This window comes from Rattus norvegicus, chromosome 1 (genome assembly GCF_021556685.1).
Source record: "Rattus norvegicus strain SHRSP/BbbUtx chromosome 1, alternate assembly SHRSP_T2T, whole genome shotgun sequence".
Lineage (NCBI taxonomy): Eukaryota > Metazoa > Chordata > Mammalia > Rodentia > Muridae > Rattus > Rattus norvegicus.
The window spans coordinates 9720966-9735186 of record NC_141534.1 but is presented as its reverse complement, the minus strand read 5'-3'; the positions used below and the strand labels follow the sequence as shown (position 1 = coordinate 9735186).

The 14221-nt window shown below is 41.6% G+C and overlaps 1 protein-coding gene across 8 annotated transcripts in view; it reads right to left on the bottom strand.

Moving 5' to 3' along the window:
* Positions 1-1423: 1423 nt before the first annotated feature.
* The window catches only part of Hivep2 (HIVEP zinc finger 2), a 199729-nt gene continuing 186931 nt past the window's right edge, over positions 1424-14221 (bottom strand). For 5 of the 8 annotated variants that reach the window (XM_087551830.1, XM_087551827.1, XM_087551832.1 and 2 more), the window contains 4 exons: positions 13082-13257; positions 10555-10656; positions 8930-9825; positions 1429-3899 (listed from right to left, as the gene is read on the bottom strand). In XM_087551830.1, coding sequence (XP_087407956.1) covers positions 3075-3899; positions 8930-9825; positions 10555-10656; positions 13082-13257 — 1999 coding nt within the window. In that variant the 3' untranslated portion in view covers positions 1429-3074. 8 annotated transcript variants of the gene reach the window in all.

Sequence of the window (14221 nt, the reverse complement as noted above, 5' to 3'; positions counted from 1 at the left end):
TAGTATGTAACACACACACACACACACACACACACACACACACACATTCCCCTACAAAGACTTTGTTGCTCTTTGCTGCTGTTTCTTCCTTGGCTTTCCAGACTCGCACAGTGGACTAGGAAAGAAGACTACTCTGGCCTCTGCCCTAGCCATGTAGCACTCCGCCAGCTCCCTACAAAGACAGCTTCACTTTGCTCCCTTTCTGTGCACATACAGCTTCGCACATCCCGGGCCATCACACCTGTGTTTTCTCACTTCATTTTCTCCCTAACGCCCCGCCCCCCCACCACAATCGAAACATAGATGACGGAAAGTCAAGAATCTGTTTTCCTATGCGATGTACACCCAGCACGAAGAATGATGCTCCATTGCAGCTCATGGAAAAGGATGTTGAGTTTGTCAACGTCTTATTTTCAGGCTGTGTTCCAAGGCCATGGGGAGGGGTGTCTTCTTCCTACGTGCAAAACCACAGTCCTGATTACAAATCTCGGTTATGACAAAACACCCCAGTTCCCTTTTCAATTCTAACATTTGCTCACTTAGAAGTCTCCACAACTTCTGTGAGCTTCTGGAAAACAGACATCCTCACCCACTCTAGATTCCCATCACCTTCTCAGCTCAGAACAGGCACCCAAGCACTGCTCAGGAATGAATGAAGGAGTATATGTGATGAATTGGGCAAAAGCAAAGGCCCGAAATCCTCTCTACCCCGACTCTCTTTCTCAGCATGTCAGAGGAGGAAGACAAAACTTTCCCTACATAATCAAAATTATTCAGGAATTCTTAGTTGGTCAGCTTTGTTCACCTTCAATTCACGCTTGTAAAAGTTATGACAGTCCAAACAGGTAAGGTCTAAACTGACCAACTTGAGATGTCTACAATAAAAAAACTGAGATTTCCACATTTTATGGTCATCTTAATTATTTTATTACTAAAAAGATTCTAGTCTTCAAAATTCCCTTGATCTCTGGATTATTTTATGGTATATTTTTGATGTTTTTTTTTTTTTTTGGTTTTGGTTTGTTTTTTGTTGTTTTTGGGTGAGGGTTGAACCTTGGAAACATCATCAAAAAGAGATTTGTCTAGTGGGATTTCATTTGCATATATGTTTGTGTACTGACCGGGAGAGCAGAGCCTCTAACGAAGACACAGTACATGCTTCCCACACTCAAGCCTTTGCACTTCTCAGGCCTACATTCTAGAAACTGCCTGCCGTCTAGGCTAATCAGATGACACATGGAAGCCATTAACTCTTACGTCACTTGGTTAGAGATCATCTGCAGTTGATGTGCCTCAAGACAGAAAGAACCCAGCATTAAAACGAGAGTGTAGGTTAAAAGCATCCAGAAACGAAATCAGAACTGAAACGTAAGACACACACACACACACACACACACACACACTCACAAGAACTAGACACCTCAAGCATGTAATTGTATATTTATTTCTCTTTTTAAAGAACACTCCTTAATGTAATTCAATATACAAACTTGGTTTCACAGAATTATAATCCACTATATAGCACAAAGATAACCCAGATTGTGTGTGCGCATGCACATACATGTGCATGCGTGTGCACATGTTGCTGTACCCCTCCCTCTGCTCTGCTCTTCTAGACCTGCAAAGGCTCTTCCCACCTTCAACACTGATCAAAAGCCGTTCTGAAGGTTAGATACAAAAAAACTTCCTTCTCCCCAGAGCTGCTTTCTTTTGAAGGCCTCTCTGCTTCATTCCCCCTGAGACAGCCAGGAGTGACACTCTTTCCCTATTCAAAGGGTAAGGTGACATTTCCTAATGCTGATGGTAACCCTGTAACCATTATGGACAGGCTGATGGGAAGAGCTGGGGAGCAGGTCTCCATCCCTCTTCCCCACTTCCACACCCAACCCTCGAGTCCAAGTGCGAACCCTCCATGCAGCCTTAGTTCCAGTCACCATCCTGTGCAGCAAGAACCAAGATTTTTAAGCCCAGGTCTTCTCCACAGGCAGCGCACAGCACTGCCTACCAAGCCACCGGGCCGGCCGATAACCAAGCTCTACACAGTCCATGTGCTTTCTCACTTTAATTTTAAAGACACTCTAGCATAGGTCTGTGGCAACCTCGTGTCCAACCGAGTAACACAAAACTGTACCAGTGATGCACTTGTACATATTTACATGGGGGCGGAATGTTTTTCCCATATTTTTTAAGGTGAGTATATAGATCAACATGTTCACATAAGACCAAATACTTTTAATATTATTTATAACTGATTTATAAAGCTTTGAAAAAAACTCACAATAGCACATTGTTTACTTTAATGCTTTACGGTACTATCCATTTAAAAATCACAATCAGCTCTTAAGTTATTGTCAATCCGGCAAACAAGAGACAAAAAGAATTTACAGGTTAAGAACCGACTGATACGTTCTTTATCTTTTTTTTGTAACTTATGCATAAGTGCAGAATAAGATATTCTAGTTTAAATATCTTGCTTACAATGGACATTTCTGTTCTAGTTACGCAACAGGGAACCCATGCTTCACATAGAAAAGCAATCCACAACATTAAGAAAAAAATGTACAGTTTATGAAACAAAATAAATATTAGTATTACAGAATGAGAGCTGTACATAAAAGCTGTTCAGTTTTATCATATAAAAATATGTTTTAGTGCAACCTCACAATATATATAGATGCTGCTTTGCTTTACGTCGTTAAGATCCAAGTGTCCAAAAGAGGAAAGAGATTACATTTATTACAAAGCAGATACACAAATTCTAAAATATGTACAAATTACCGCTAAAAAAATGCTTATAAGAATATAAGCAAAGTAAAGAAAAGGCACAAACATCTGTACAATTTTTTTCAAAGTTACCAGACCCAATAGGTTAATTTCAAATTTTGTTTTGGTCAGGCTCAAGATGACTTGTTAATTTCCCTAATTGTCTTCAAAATAACAAAAGTATTTATAATAGCCAACTACTGTAACTTAGGACAGGCATGCTATCAACTCGTTTATTTCTATCCCTAGAAAAACAAAAACAAAAGGGGGGAGGGGGAAATGTGGAAATGAATGTGTCCATGCATTGCAGATCAATGGAGTCGATTCTTTTCCGATGAGGGCTCATTGCCTTCCTCTGTGCTTAAAGATAATTCCTTGCTGCTCTGAAAGTCCACCTGCTTCTCATCCACACTGCCCTTGCTGTAAAACGTGGGGTGGGCTACTGCAGTCTGTGATGTACCAAAAGTGTCCTTTTCACCATCGTGTAAGTCAGGGTGGGCGGCTGAGGTACAGAGCTGACCTGGCTCAGGCCCGCTAAAGTGTCTAATGCTGATGTGTGCACTCTCCAAGGGTTTCTGCGGGGACTCCTGCACCCATGTGGGCTGATCAGCCCCAAGCAGAGCTGCCTCTTCTGTTGCAATCCGGAGTGAGGCGATGGCTTTTGTACAAGTCTGTATGTTTTCCTCCTGTTCTCTCTCTGTGGAATTTAGGCTGTCTTCTGAAGTACTCTGTTTCATCAATAGCCGTGGGGAGGAGGGAGAACTAGGTAGACCAGATGACTGCAAAACGTGAGGGGCTTGTTTCTCATGCCGCCTGGAAAGGGTGTAGGGATCCTGGGTGAGGGCCTCCCCGGGTGCTCCTTTCTTCTCCTCAGAGCCCTCTGTGGGCAGAGGCAATGTGGGTGGAGGATGTAAACCGGAAATGGCTGGCGGCAAGGAGTGAACCATTTGGATCCCACCAACTGGCACCATGGGGATAGGAGCTCGCACTTGCTGCTGAGAATGGAGGGGAAGATGACTGAAGACATAGTCAGTAGGACCCTCAGGGAAAAGGCTGGAGCCGTGATGTTCATAAGCACCTTCTTGGTCTCCATAGAGACTGAAGTAAGGAACCTGAGGTAATCCTCTTCTTAGATTCTACACAGGAAAACAGAGCACAGAGTTCAGATCTGCTCCCCCTCTCCCTCTTTTTTCCACCCTCCCTCAGGATGCCTGGCACCTAGAAAGAATTTCTCAAAACTGAATAGCTTCCTTAGCTATCCTTTTCTAGTTCTTTAATGAAGGTGTTCACCCGTTGGACAGTGGCTTTTGTTTTTTAAAAGCAAAATGCTGAAGCAACCAGTGTATTTCCCACTAGGCATAAAGTCACATGATGGCTATTTCTTCATAAGAACAAGTACAGAAAATTGACTCACCAGAAAAACAACTAACAAACAAAGAAAATAACAAAACAAAACAAAGGATGACTAGTAAATATTGATGGGACTTAAACTCAAAGGAAATAGGATTATCAACTATTGATGCAGTAGGCTGCATTGAAGAAATTCCTGAGGCATGGCAGAAATAATAAGTTGGCAATAGACTTTTACAAAACAAAGGAAGGCGGGGTGGTTTTGAGAAACTACATAACTATTCCTTTGCTTTGAAAAGCTTGGCCTACAAGAAAACATCCCTATTTAAGTCCCTTTGTGCCGAGTACTAATCTAGTAGAAGATACCCCTGCACAGGAGAGGTCTTGGTATACAAGGTATTGGCCTATAGGAATACATCCCGACTAAGAAGAGACCCTATAGAAAATGCAGAGTTCTTCAAGTCCCAGCTCCAGGCTAAATCTTATAGAAATGGCAATGCTTGAAAGGAAGCAAGGACTCATTAATATCATGTGTGTTCAACAGTTAATCATTCATATTCAATTTCATAGCTGGGAATCAAAGATGATTATCGCTCAATTTCTCTGTTGGTGTTACTTATAACATGAATGTCTTCTTGGAAATTAATGAAGTAAAGGTATTTAAAATTTGGAGCCATAATTCCGAATTTCATGGTTTTCATCCTGAAATGATGACTTTATTTTGCTATTCTTGTTTTTGTAGAACATAGCTTAGATTGCCAGATTATCTGGTTCTAGTGAATCAGTCAGAATTTTAATTGCTAGGATTCATTAATAATTTATTTATATGAGAATTCAAGGTAGATTAAAACTTGTCTAAGATAATAATCTAGGAAAGTGATCTTAAAAATTGTTGTAATTCATCTCAAGGATGCTTTGGCTCTCAGATTCAAGGGCCAAATCTTACCGCCAGTTCCGTTTAGATTTGAGCCTGGCTCAGGAACTGTAAATTATGCATATGTCTGCTACTGTCTACCATGCTTGGAATTTGTGGTGGTCCGAGCTACATCTTATCCAGGCTGCACACAAATGATTTGCTCTACCACACAGATGAAATGGTCCAATCAGCGCCCCTGGAATCACTGGGACCTCACAAGCTAGAATAGACGACCATTTCAGGACTCAAGAAGAATCCTCTAAGTGCTACGTATAGACAGACTCTCTCCATTAACTCTTGTTTTAGAGAAGATCAAGTCTTCATCAAACAACAGTTAAGGCAGAGGAACCCTAATGCATTTGGTAGCAATCCTGGAAGAAAATGAATTCTTTGTAAACCATGGTTATCACATATTTAAGGTTTAAATAAAACGTGACTTGGGTATTTTTTCCATTTGACTTTTGTCTGCTCTGTGTTCGATCCACTCTACATGTACCTCACCAGAGTACAGATAGTCTAAGTTTTCTCAGGGAAGGGGTCAGCAGAAGACACTAGGAGAGATGTGCCATTGCACAAAGCTACTCAACTTTTGTCTTAACTCTGGGCTGACAGTGGAGTGACAAGTTAGCCTCTAAAGCTAGGACACGCTCCATGTGTCCTAAAGCTACTAAGACAAAATCTTGTGCTCTCAATAAACATTTCCCATTCAGATCATCACTGATCAGAAATGAAGTTGCCCCCTACGAAAGCAAATGCAGAAGTAGAATTTCTATGATTAGTCACACGCATAGCTAACCGAGGTGCCAGACATTTCCACACACATTCCTTCTGTCTACCAAAGTCTTCCAGCCTGCAAATAAACTCCTGCAAACCTTTGTATTGCTCTGCTTTGGTCTCTACTACACGCTCTCCTATTGCTTAGTGACTTGAGCTTTATCATAATACAGTGCCCACATTCTAATCAGAAAAAAAAAGAATACAAATTTCACTGTTGAATTGTGTGAGGCTTATGTACACACAATGTTTGCATGCACATATGATACACAGTTTTGTACATGCATGTATTCCAGGCACTAGAACTATTATGCTAATCATCTTGTCAACGGTGTGATAGGGCTTCTTGGAGCTGGGGAAGAAGGTAGGAGAGCCTGGCTTCATCGAGGCAGCTGGGAGCAGGGAAGTAGCTGACAGGGAAAGAGAGAGAAGTAGTTGATGTAGCTGAGACACCAGCCACAGGCACCTGAGCAGAAGTCCTTACGTGAGAAATGGAGAAGCTTCCCTCAATGTGCTGACAGCTCCCGCACGGCTTACAGCTGTGCCACACCTGCCTTTAGGGACAGACAATACCTATGCAAGGTCTATGTCTGCCTGAGGCTTCCTTACCCAAGTGTCCACGATGCAAGACAACCTACCCAAGATCGCATGGACAAGGGAGAGCATTGAGCACTGAGTGCTTTACTGGAGACCTTCTTCATCTACACACCGAAACGGATATGCATAAGAAAATAGGGTTGTAACTGTAATATTATTCCCCCTTCGAGCCATGTTCCAGTCCTCAAAAGTGGTGATGGATGGAATGAAGTGCATGCACTTTTAAATTCTATTATCTATCTTAAAGGGAACCAGAAGGTGTTAGGGGAGGAATCCTAGTGGCGTGTGTTTCTCCGTCTAAATCGTCTCTAAGTTGAGACGTCTCTAAATCTGGCTCTAAGTTGAGACTAAACCAATTGTATCTTGGTTTATTATGTCATCCTGGGTACCAGGGTCCCTTCTCACCACAGTCATTGCCCTTGGATGCTTCTATCAAGGTTTGCAAAATGACAAAAGGATTTCTGTGAAAAGGGGCTATGGTTGGTCATATCCCTTTGGTACATTATTAGAGAGAGGGAAGTCTTCATCGGACAGAGCAGTCAGGAGGGACACCTGTCAGCAACTCAGGTCTATTTTTCTCTGACCAGGAAGGTCTCATTCAAGATGCAGTTCTCCCTGCCCTTTCAAAGACGATCAGTCAATATAAGATGACAATTCAGGACAGAGCTCCCGCTTGGGTCCTGACTCTGTTGTAGGCAGAGAACAGACAGAAGGTGGCATTTTTTTTTTTTTTTGTTTAAAGATAACTGGACCGGGTAGCAAGCCAAAGGATTTGTTGGGGATGATGGATGAGCTCTGTGAGGTGTCTAGAGACTTTTTAAAAGGACAAAATAAAATAAAATAAAAACCACACAATTAGGAAAAATTCAGTAAGTGGTGAAACTAATTTTTTTCCGTTTGGCACTAAATTTCTTGATTAACTTCGTAGTGAATCAGAGATCCAAAATAAGTGAATTCTTTTATTCCGTTTAACTTCTTTAATTAATTAATTGATTAGTTAGTTAATTCTTTTGCCTGAGTTTGACAGCATATTAAATCAATGGCTCTGTTTTCATGACATGGTTACCTGAATAAGTTCCATTGACTCATACAGGCCAGTCTACTTGGACAAAGGCTGACTCAAAGGCTAGTTTAGGACTAGTTTAGCGCATCGGGCCAGCATCACCGTGTCTCTATGAGGAAATCCCAGAGGGATTTCCAGGTTTCTATTCATTATATAGTGTCTCTATTAGAGGAATCATTTAAGGACACACCAGAGGGATTCCCAGCTTTCTTATTTGCTGTATAGGGACTCGGGCAGCACAAGATACAGAAGTTTGCAGAGATGTGGTGCTTTTTCCTAGCTTGCTAATTTATTAGCTTGAAATCAGTCATGTCTGGACATCAGGGCATGTCTCTGCAGGATTGCAACATCAAAATAAACTTTATATATGGTTTATGGAAGAAAAAGAAAAAGAAAAGGAGGAGGATGAGGATACAGCAAGGAATGCTGGGAGCTTGCCTGACGTTTGAGAAAGGTCTTGTGAGGTCATAAATCAAGATAGCAGTAGGCAGTGAGAGGGAGGGGACTGGCTACCAGGGCTGGGGCAGACAGGGCTAGGAGTTAGCAGTGCCCCAGAAAGACCATGCTTCACCAGATGGAAAATAAAGAGGGTGCAGGCAGGGAGAAAGATCTGGAAACGAAAACCACTTTTAAAGCAAAGAAACTCAGAAGGCATCATGGCCCTGTGCTCTCTGCCTGCCTTTTGACAATCCTACCCCAATGGAAAGAGATCCACTGGGCTAATGTGCAATGAGGTACTTTTGGTGGCTTTCACTAAACCTGTGGCTTCAGTGTGGCCCATGGCCACAACTGCTGTCACCTTCCTTTATAATAAAAGCAGAAGGTGGAAACCTCAGAATATTCTCCCCTGCTTTCTGACGGCTCATGCTCTGGCCTGCATTCTCCCTCAACATCTATACCAGGTGCTAACAGCAACAATAACAGGGAAAAAATGCAGAAACCTTATGCCTTTACCTTACGAGCTACTTGAGTGTCACACCGCCATTTCTCAGGTCCTGACCATTTGTACATGTACACACATTGGACAATGTAATGAGTATATTATAAAAATGATTGTGGAAGTCAAGGACAAAGCCTGGATCAGAGTCCTCACCTGCTCAAGCGTACATGTCACTAACAATTTACCCGTCTTCATGTTTGTCTACGTAAGCATGCCATACCTGGGGCTTCACACCTAAGGGTTTTGGCTCATGTCTATAATTAGTTAAGCTTACAAAACATTTGGCAGGCTTCACCTGTTCCTAGCTGGAAGTTCACTCCTGCTTTGATACAATTTTATACTTGGAATAATGCCACAGCCATGTCACTAACACGGTGTGTGATAAAAACGTCTCCCTGCTATTTGAATTAATAGGTTCATGCCTCCTCTAGAGAGACACCCACATTATAATAAATGCCTCATAACTATGCTATAGGAGGTACCCACGTTCTGCAGCATTGGTGAAGAGGGCTCAGGTTATACTTACAGGAGGCCCCAATACAATTGGCTCTGTTTGCAGATACTGCCCCATTGGTAATGGTGGGTTATGGTATAAAGCCCTTCTGGGAGATGGTGCTCTAATGGTAGTCATATATCTTCTCTCTCTTCTGGGAGAGAGGTCCCTTCTTGTTGTAATGTCTTTTCCAGGAGACAATGGTCTCCGTGGGGACAAATGCCTCCTTGGTGAAGCATCCCCTTGGGACATCTCTCTCCTCAATGCAGCTTCTTTTCTTGGTGACAGATGCCTCATGGGTGATAGATCTCTTCTAGGTGATAAATGTCTTCTGGGTGACAAATCTCCTTTGGGTATCAGATACCTCTTTGGCGAATTATCTCGACAGGGTGAAGAATCATATCCTGGTGAGGACCGGTAGCTTGAGGGGGAGAAGTCCCTTGGGGAGGAGCTTGGCTCTGAAGACAACATGGCCTCTTCGTCCATGGAGCTTGGGATGTCTAACCTGTCTTTGTCGGGTTCGGAGTCTGTGCTTTTGCTCTGGAACAGCCTCTGATATTCTGTCATCTGGGTGTCTTCACAAGAGTCACTGGGTGTCATGAGCTGAGTGACCTGAATACTGGGTAGAGTAACCAAATAGCTGATCAATGACGAATGTCCCAGAGAGCTATCTGAGGGGACGCCGTGGGCTACAGCGCCAACATTGACAGGCAAGGAGGAGAACCGAGGAGGCTGAGGACTGGTGCTTCTTGACCTTGTTTTGGGTGTCAAATCTCCTTGGTCATCAAAGTCATCATCGTCTTCATCATCTTCATCATTATCGTCTCCATCCTCTCCGTCAGATTCCTCAGCATCTGAGAACTGGTGGTCAGTTGAAATGCCGGACATGCTGTGCTTCTCAGATGTTTTGTGCAAATCTTCCATATTTTCTGAAAGAACCCAACAGTAACAACGGTAGTTAAGATCCCATTTTCAAGGCTAGGAGCTTGTATCTGCCCCAACAATCTTCCCAAAAGCCTTCCTTGACCCTCTTGACCCCCTAAAATTATCATGCCTCTCAACCACCCATGGACACTTACTTGTGCCTACCCTACTTGGTTTCATCCCTGAGAACCCTGGAATAGGATTTTATATTTCAGACTTCAGAGAAGTCTCATGACACAACTCAAAACAAAGGGATGTGTCTGGTATTGCTAATAACTGATGCTGAAGGAGGAAAAGCAAAGCGATGGCCCACCTCTCCTGTTGAGGTGCAAGTTATTTGTAAGAGGGATCCCTCAGGAGGTTTGCCGACCTTCAGATCCTCTACTGGGGTTAATGATGGATATTTTTTTCTACTACATTTCCTCTCAATAGGAAGACTAACACATTAAAATACTTTCAATTTCCTCCCAAAGCTTCCCAGCACATAAATCACAACTCCATCCCCTGCCTCATGCACACATCCCTTCACAGTGTTTAGAGACAACTATTTTGCTAACACAGCCCTCCCCACCTCTAGAACAAGTTACACTCAAATGTTTTCCTTTCTCCTTAGTAGCTCTCAAGCAGTTCAGTGTGCTGTTTTATTTCCTGCAACGATTACTTAATAAGGCGACGTGCAATCACTAGACCACAAAGTCCGCCTAAGAGGCCAGTCCATTCAGTAAGTCACGCACCTGCTTCTTCTGTTTCTGTCTCATCTACTGATGTCATCGAGACGCCCAGCTCCAGACACTTTTTCATGTGGGCCTTAGATTTCATGTGTTTCGTTAGGTTTCCTAGAAAATGCAAACAAGGGAACAAGAGAATTAACTATCAAACTGTAATGACTGAGGTAAAACGTGTGGGATGGGCATATGCACTTTTTATACTATAGAACTTACCACAGGAAACTCAGGGATCAATTCAGGGGCCTAGAGTATATTCATTTGTTCTTATGAAATGACTGTTATGGTCTGTTGTCATCTAGACAGTGTAGGAGCAACACACAGGTATGCACTTTTATTTTCCAGTACATGCTCCCAGAAATTCAGCCTGATAAAAGCATTGTTTTTTTTCTCTCTCTGATACAGCTATACTTAGTACTAATTAAATAACTACATCACAATGAACTATTCTTTCAAAAACAACTATCTCATATTATGATCAATTTGTTGATTGTATCTAGGAATTCTACATATTATTTTTATACATCCAACACAGATATTTCTACACTTTTATTGCTCTTATCAAAACATCTATAATTTTTGAAAGAGCTCAAAGAGATTTTTGATATGTTAACTCTTAAGGGTGTAAGTGAATTAAACGTTACTAATTTTCTATGAATTCATGAAACCCATGTGTTTCCGTTGTTTATGTATGCATGGTATGTACATGGGTGTAGATGCTAAACAAGGTTACATCCAGCCCTCTGTATCCATGACTTCTATATTACTAGTCTCAACCGCCCAAAGATCAAAACTGGAAGAATATATTGTCTGTATTGAAAAACTTTAATCTTCTTTTTTGAATATTGCATAATCAATGTGATTTTTAAAAATACATAGCAATTACATTGAATAAAGTATTCAAGTAACCTGGAAATTATGAGAAGGTGTGCCCATAATACAGCACTTTATACAGAGGATGAGCATGTGTGGGAGCTCCTAGAATCAATCCATCATAGACACAGAGTAAATTGTGTCTGAACGTTTGTGTTGCTTCCACATACACTGTATATATGAAATATATATATATTTTTCATACTCCAAAGAGGAACTCACTTGGGCTCCCTTTTTCTGAGTAAGTTTGTAATCTTCAGAGTAGATTTCTAGATAGAAGTTGGAATTGGAAACAATCCCACCTTGATTTGTGGAAGCCATGAGCATCTGAGGTAGCAGGCCAAAGCAAGGGCAGGAGAAAATAGTGGGAGCTTGGTACAGGCAAGGGGAAAGGATTCCATTAATGATCGGAAGGATGCTCTTTCCTGGTGGAGTCCTCACGATGGTTCAGAATCGAATTTAACCATTTACCTAGAGCACTGTTTTGACAACTTTATAGTGATTGGTGGGCTTGTGGTGTGTCCTAAGACCAAATTTTTACATTTTCTTCCCTCCTGGGGACTTCTGAGCAAGCTGGATCACCATAAGGGAGAAGGGTATTTAGAGAGCAGCATGCTTACTTCCTTTGATGTTCAGATGCTTATGTTCCCTCTCCTTATTGCACTACAAATGAGGCACCGAAGACACATAAATACTCTCCAAATAAACAGATATTAGAAAACACCAAACATTAATACTTCCGTCAAAAGATCACAATTTAAGATTGTGGGCTACAACTGAGATAATTATATATCTCCCTACCAGATTATCATAATTCACACCTGTATTTCATTGTTGATATCAGGGCAGACTACTTGATGTTGAAATTGAACGTTAAAACACTGGAAATGAAGTGGGGGTTGAAGAGGGGCAGTCTACAAGCTCCCTTAGACAGATCTGACATGGACCATGAGGATTTTCACCGTAGTACAGAATAATAGAAATACAAGTCGAGCAATCTTGAGTGAAACATTTCTGTCTAAATCAGTCTATTAAAACACACATTTGCAAGTAACAGGCTATCTCAAGGCAGGTCCTAGCTGGATGAGATTAACTCTTGAGGTCTGAGAGTAAGACTTGTCTCCATGCTGATAAATACAGAGAGCAGAAGCTATCAAATCTCTATGTATAATTAATGCAGCTGTGGATGGAGGGGCCCACCAGGGAGTCTGTGGGTCCTTACATTATTTATAATCTTGAAAGTGACCATGGCCACATCTTTTCCTCCCAGTAACTTCCCTTGCTTATCCACTGCCATTCATGTATCGCCTCCCTGCAGAATTTCAATATTAGTACAAATATTACCTAGCCCACATAAATTTCCAACATGAAGTAATAGCTATCCAGACACTTCTAAGCCACTTCCTTCAGAGACAACCTGCCTGGCCCTCAGTCTGCAGCTCTTAATTAGTCATAAAAGGAGTCTCAGAGTCTCACATACATCCTTTGATCCTGGACAGGAAGGAGGAAATATATCTCAGGGGGTCATATTTTCACAAACAAAACACTCTCTATGCTTGGTGAAAGTGAGTTACAAAGTAGGATTCAGAATCCTAAGTAGCCGGAAGTTTTCCTGAAACCTTTCCTCTCCCAACAACAACAGCAACAAAAGTCAAGCCCATACCTTTCGTCTTGAAGGCAAAATTACATAACTTGCATACATAAGGCCGAACATCAGTATGAGTGCGTATATGTTTTTTCAGCATGCTTGGCTTCTTACAGCGAATTCCACACTCTTCACAAATGTACTTTCCCCGTCCACGTCCTCTGACATACACATAATCTTCATTGGATTTGTACCTATTTGAAGAAGAAGCAAACCGCACTGATTTTAAATACTCTTATCAAACCAAAAGCTAGTCATTGCCTGTCTTCAATTGTAAGAGGGTCTTTTCCAATTATTCACCCTGACTTCTATGAACCCTGAGAAGTTTATACAGCGAACAGTTGAGACAATTGTGTAATGGAATTATTGCTGTAAGCAAAGTTTTATTCTATATGGAATTACAGATTTACTGATGGAATATACAAATGTTCCAACAGATTTACATAAGCTCAAAGAGATACAGACCTGGATCTCCCACTTTTGGGCATAATATAGCTTCCCAACAAGGAACATCACTGAATGCATACCAACCTATTAGAATAACGATGCTTTATGCATAATCTGTTAACATGACATCATCTATATTATACGTATGGAAACACTCCTCTACATTTGCAGAAATAATTCTAACTGAGAATAGAAATCTCTCTTGCAAGTTTCCACACTATTTTTGCAAGCCTGGCACATGTGTGCCTCCGAAATTTCAACTTAACCCAGGCTCGGCTCTGCTCACCAACTGTTGTCTACAGATTTGATCTGCTCTTCCCAGGATCATGAATCTGTACTCATGGAAAGTCTAAATTTCAACTGGCTTCTTGAAAGCCTTGTTGCGTAATGAGAACTGGAGACTGTGGGATAAAATTAGCATTTGTTTCCTGAAGGGTTGGTCTGTAAGTGTATTTGAGGCCGTCTCCAGTCATGAACTTGAGTTGAAGAATGTCTCTGACAGAAGAGGAGATACCTAGCCAAATGCTCTGCAATCTATCTTGATTAGAAGGTGACAGCCCATGAGAAATCTCATAGATTTAAATTATCAAGCAGTAGTACTGCTTTTTGCAAGTACTTATGTATGCAAGTACTGTACTGCACAACTCAATAAATGGTATGATCCCTCACACCACAGCGGGGCTAGAATTTTAGATCCCAAGTCACTGTGGC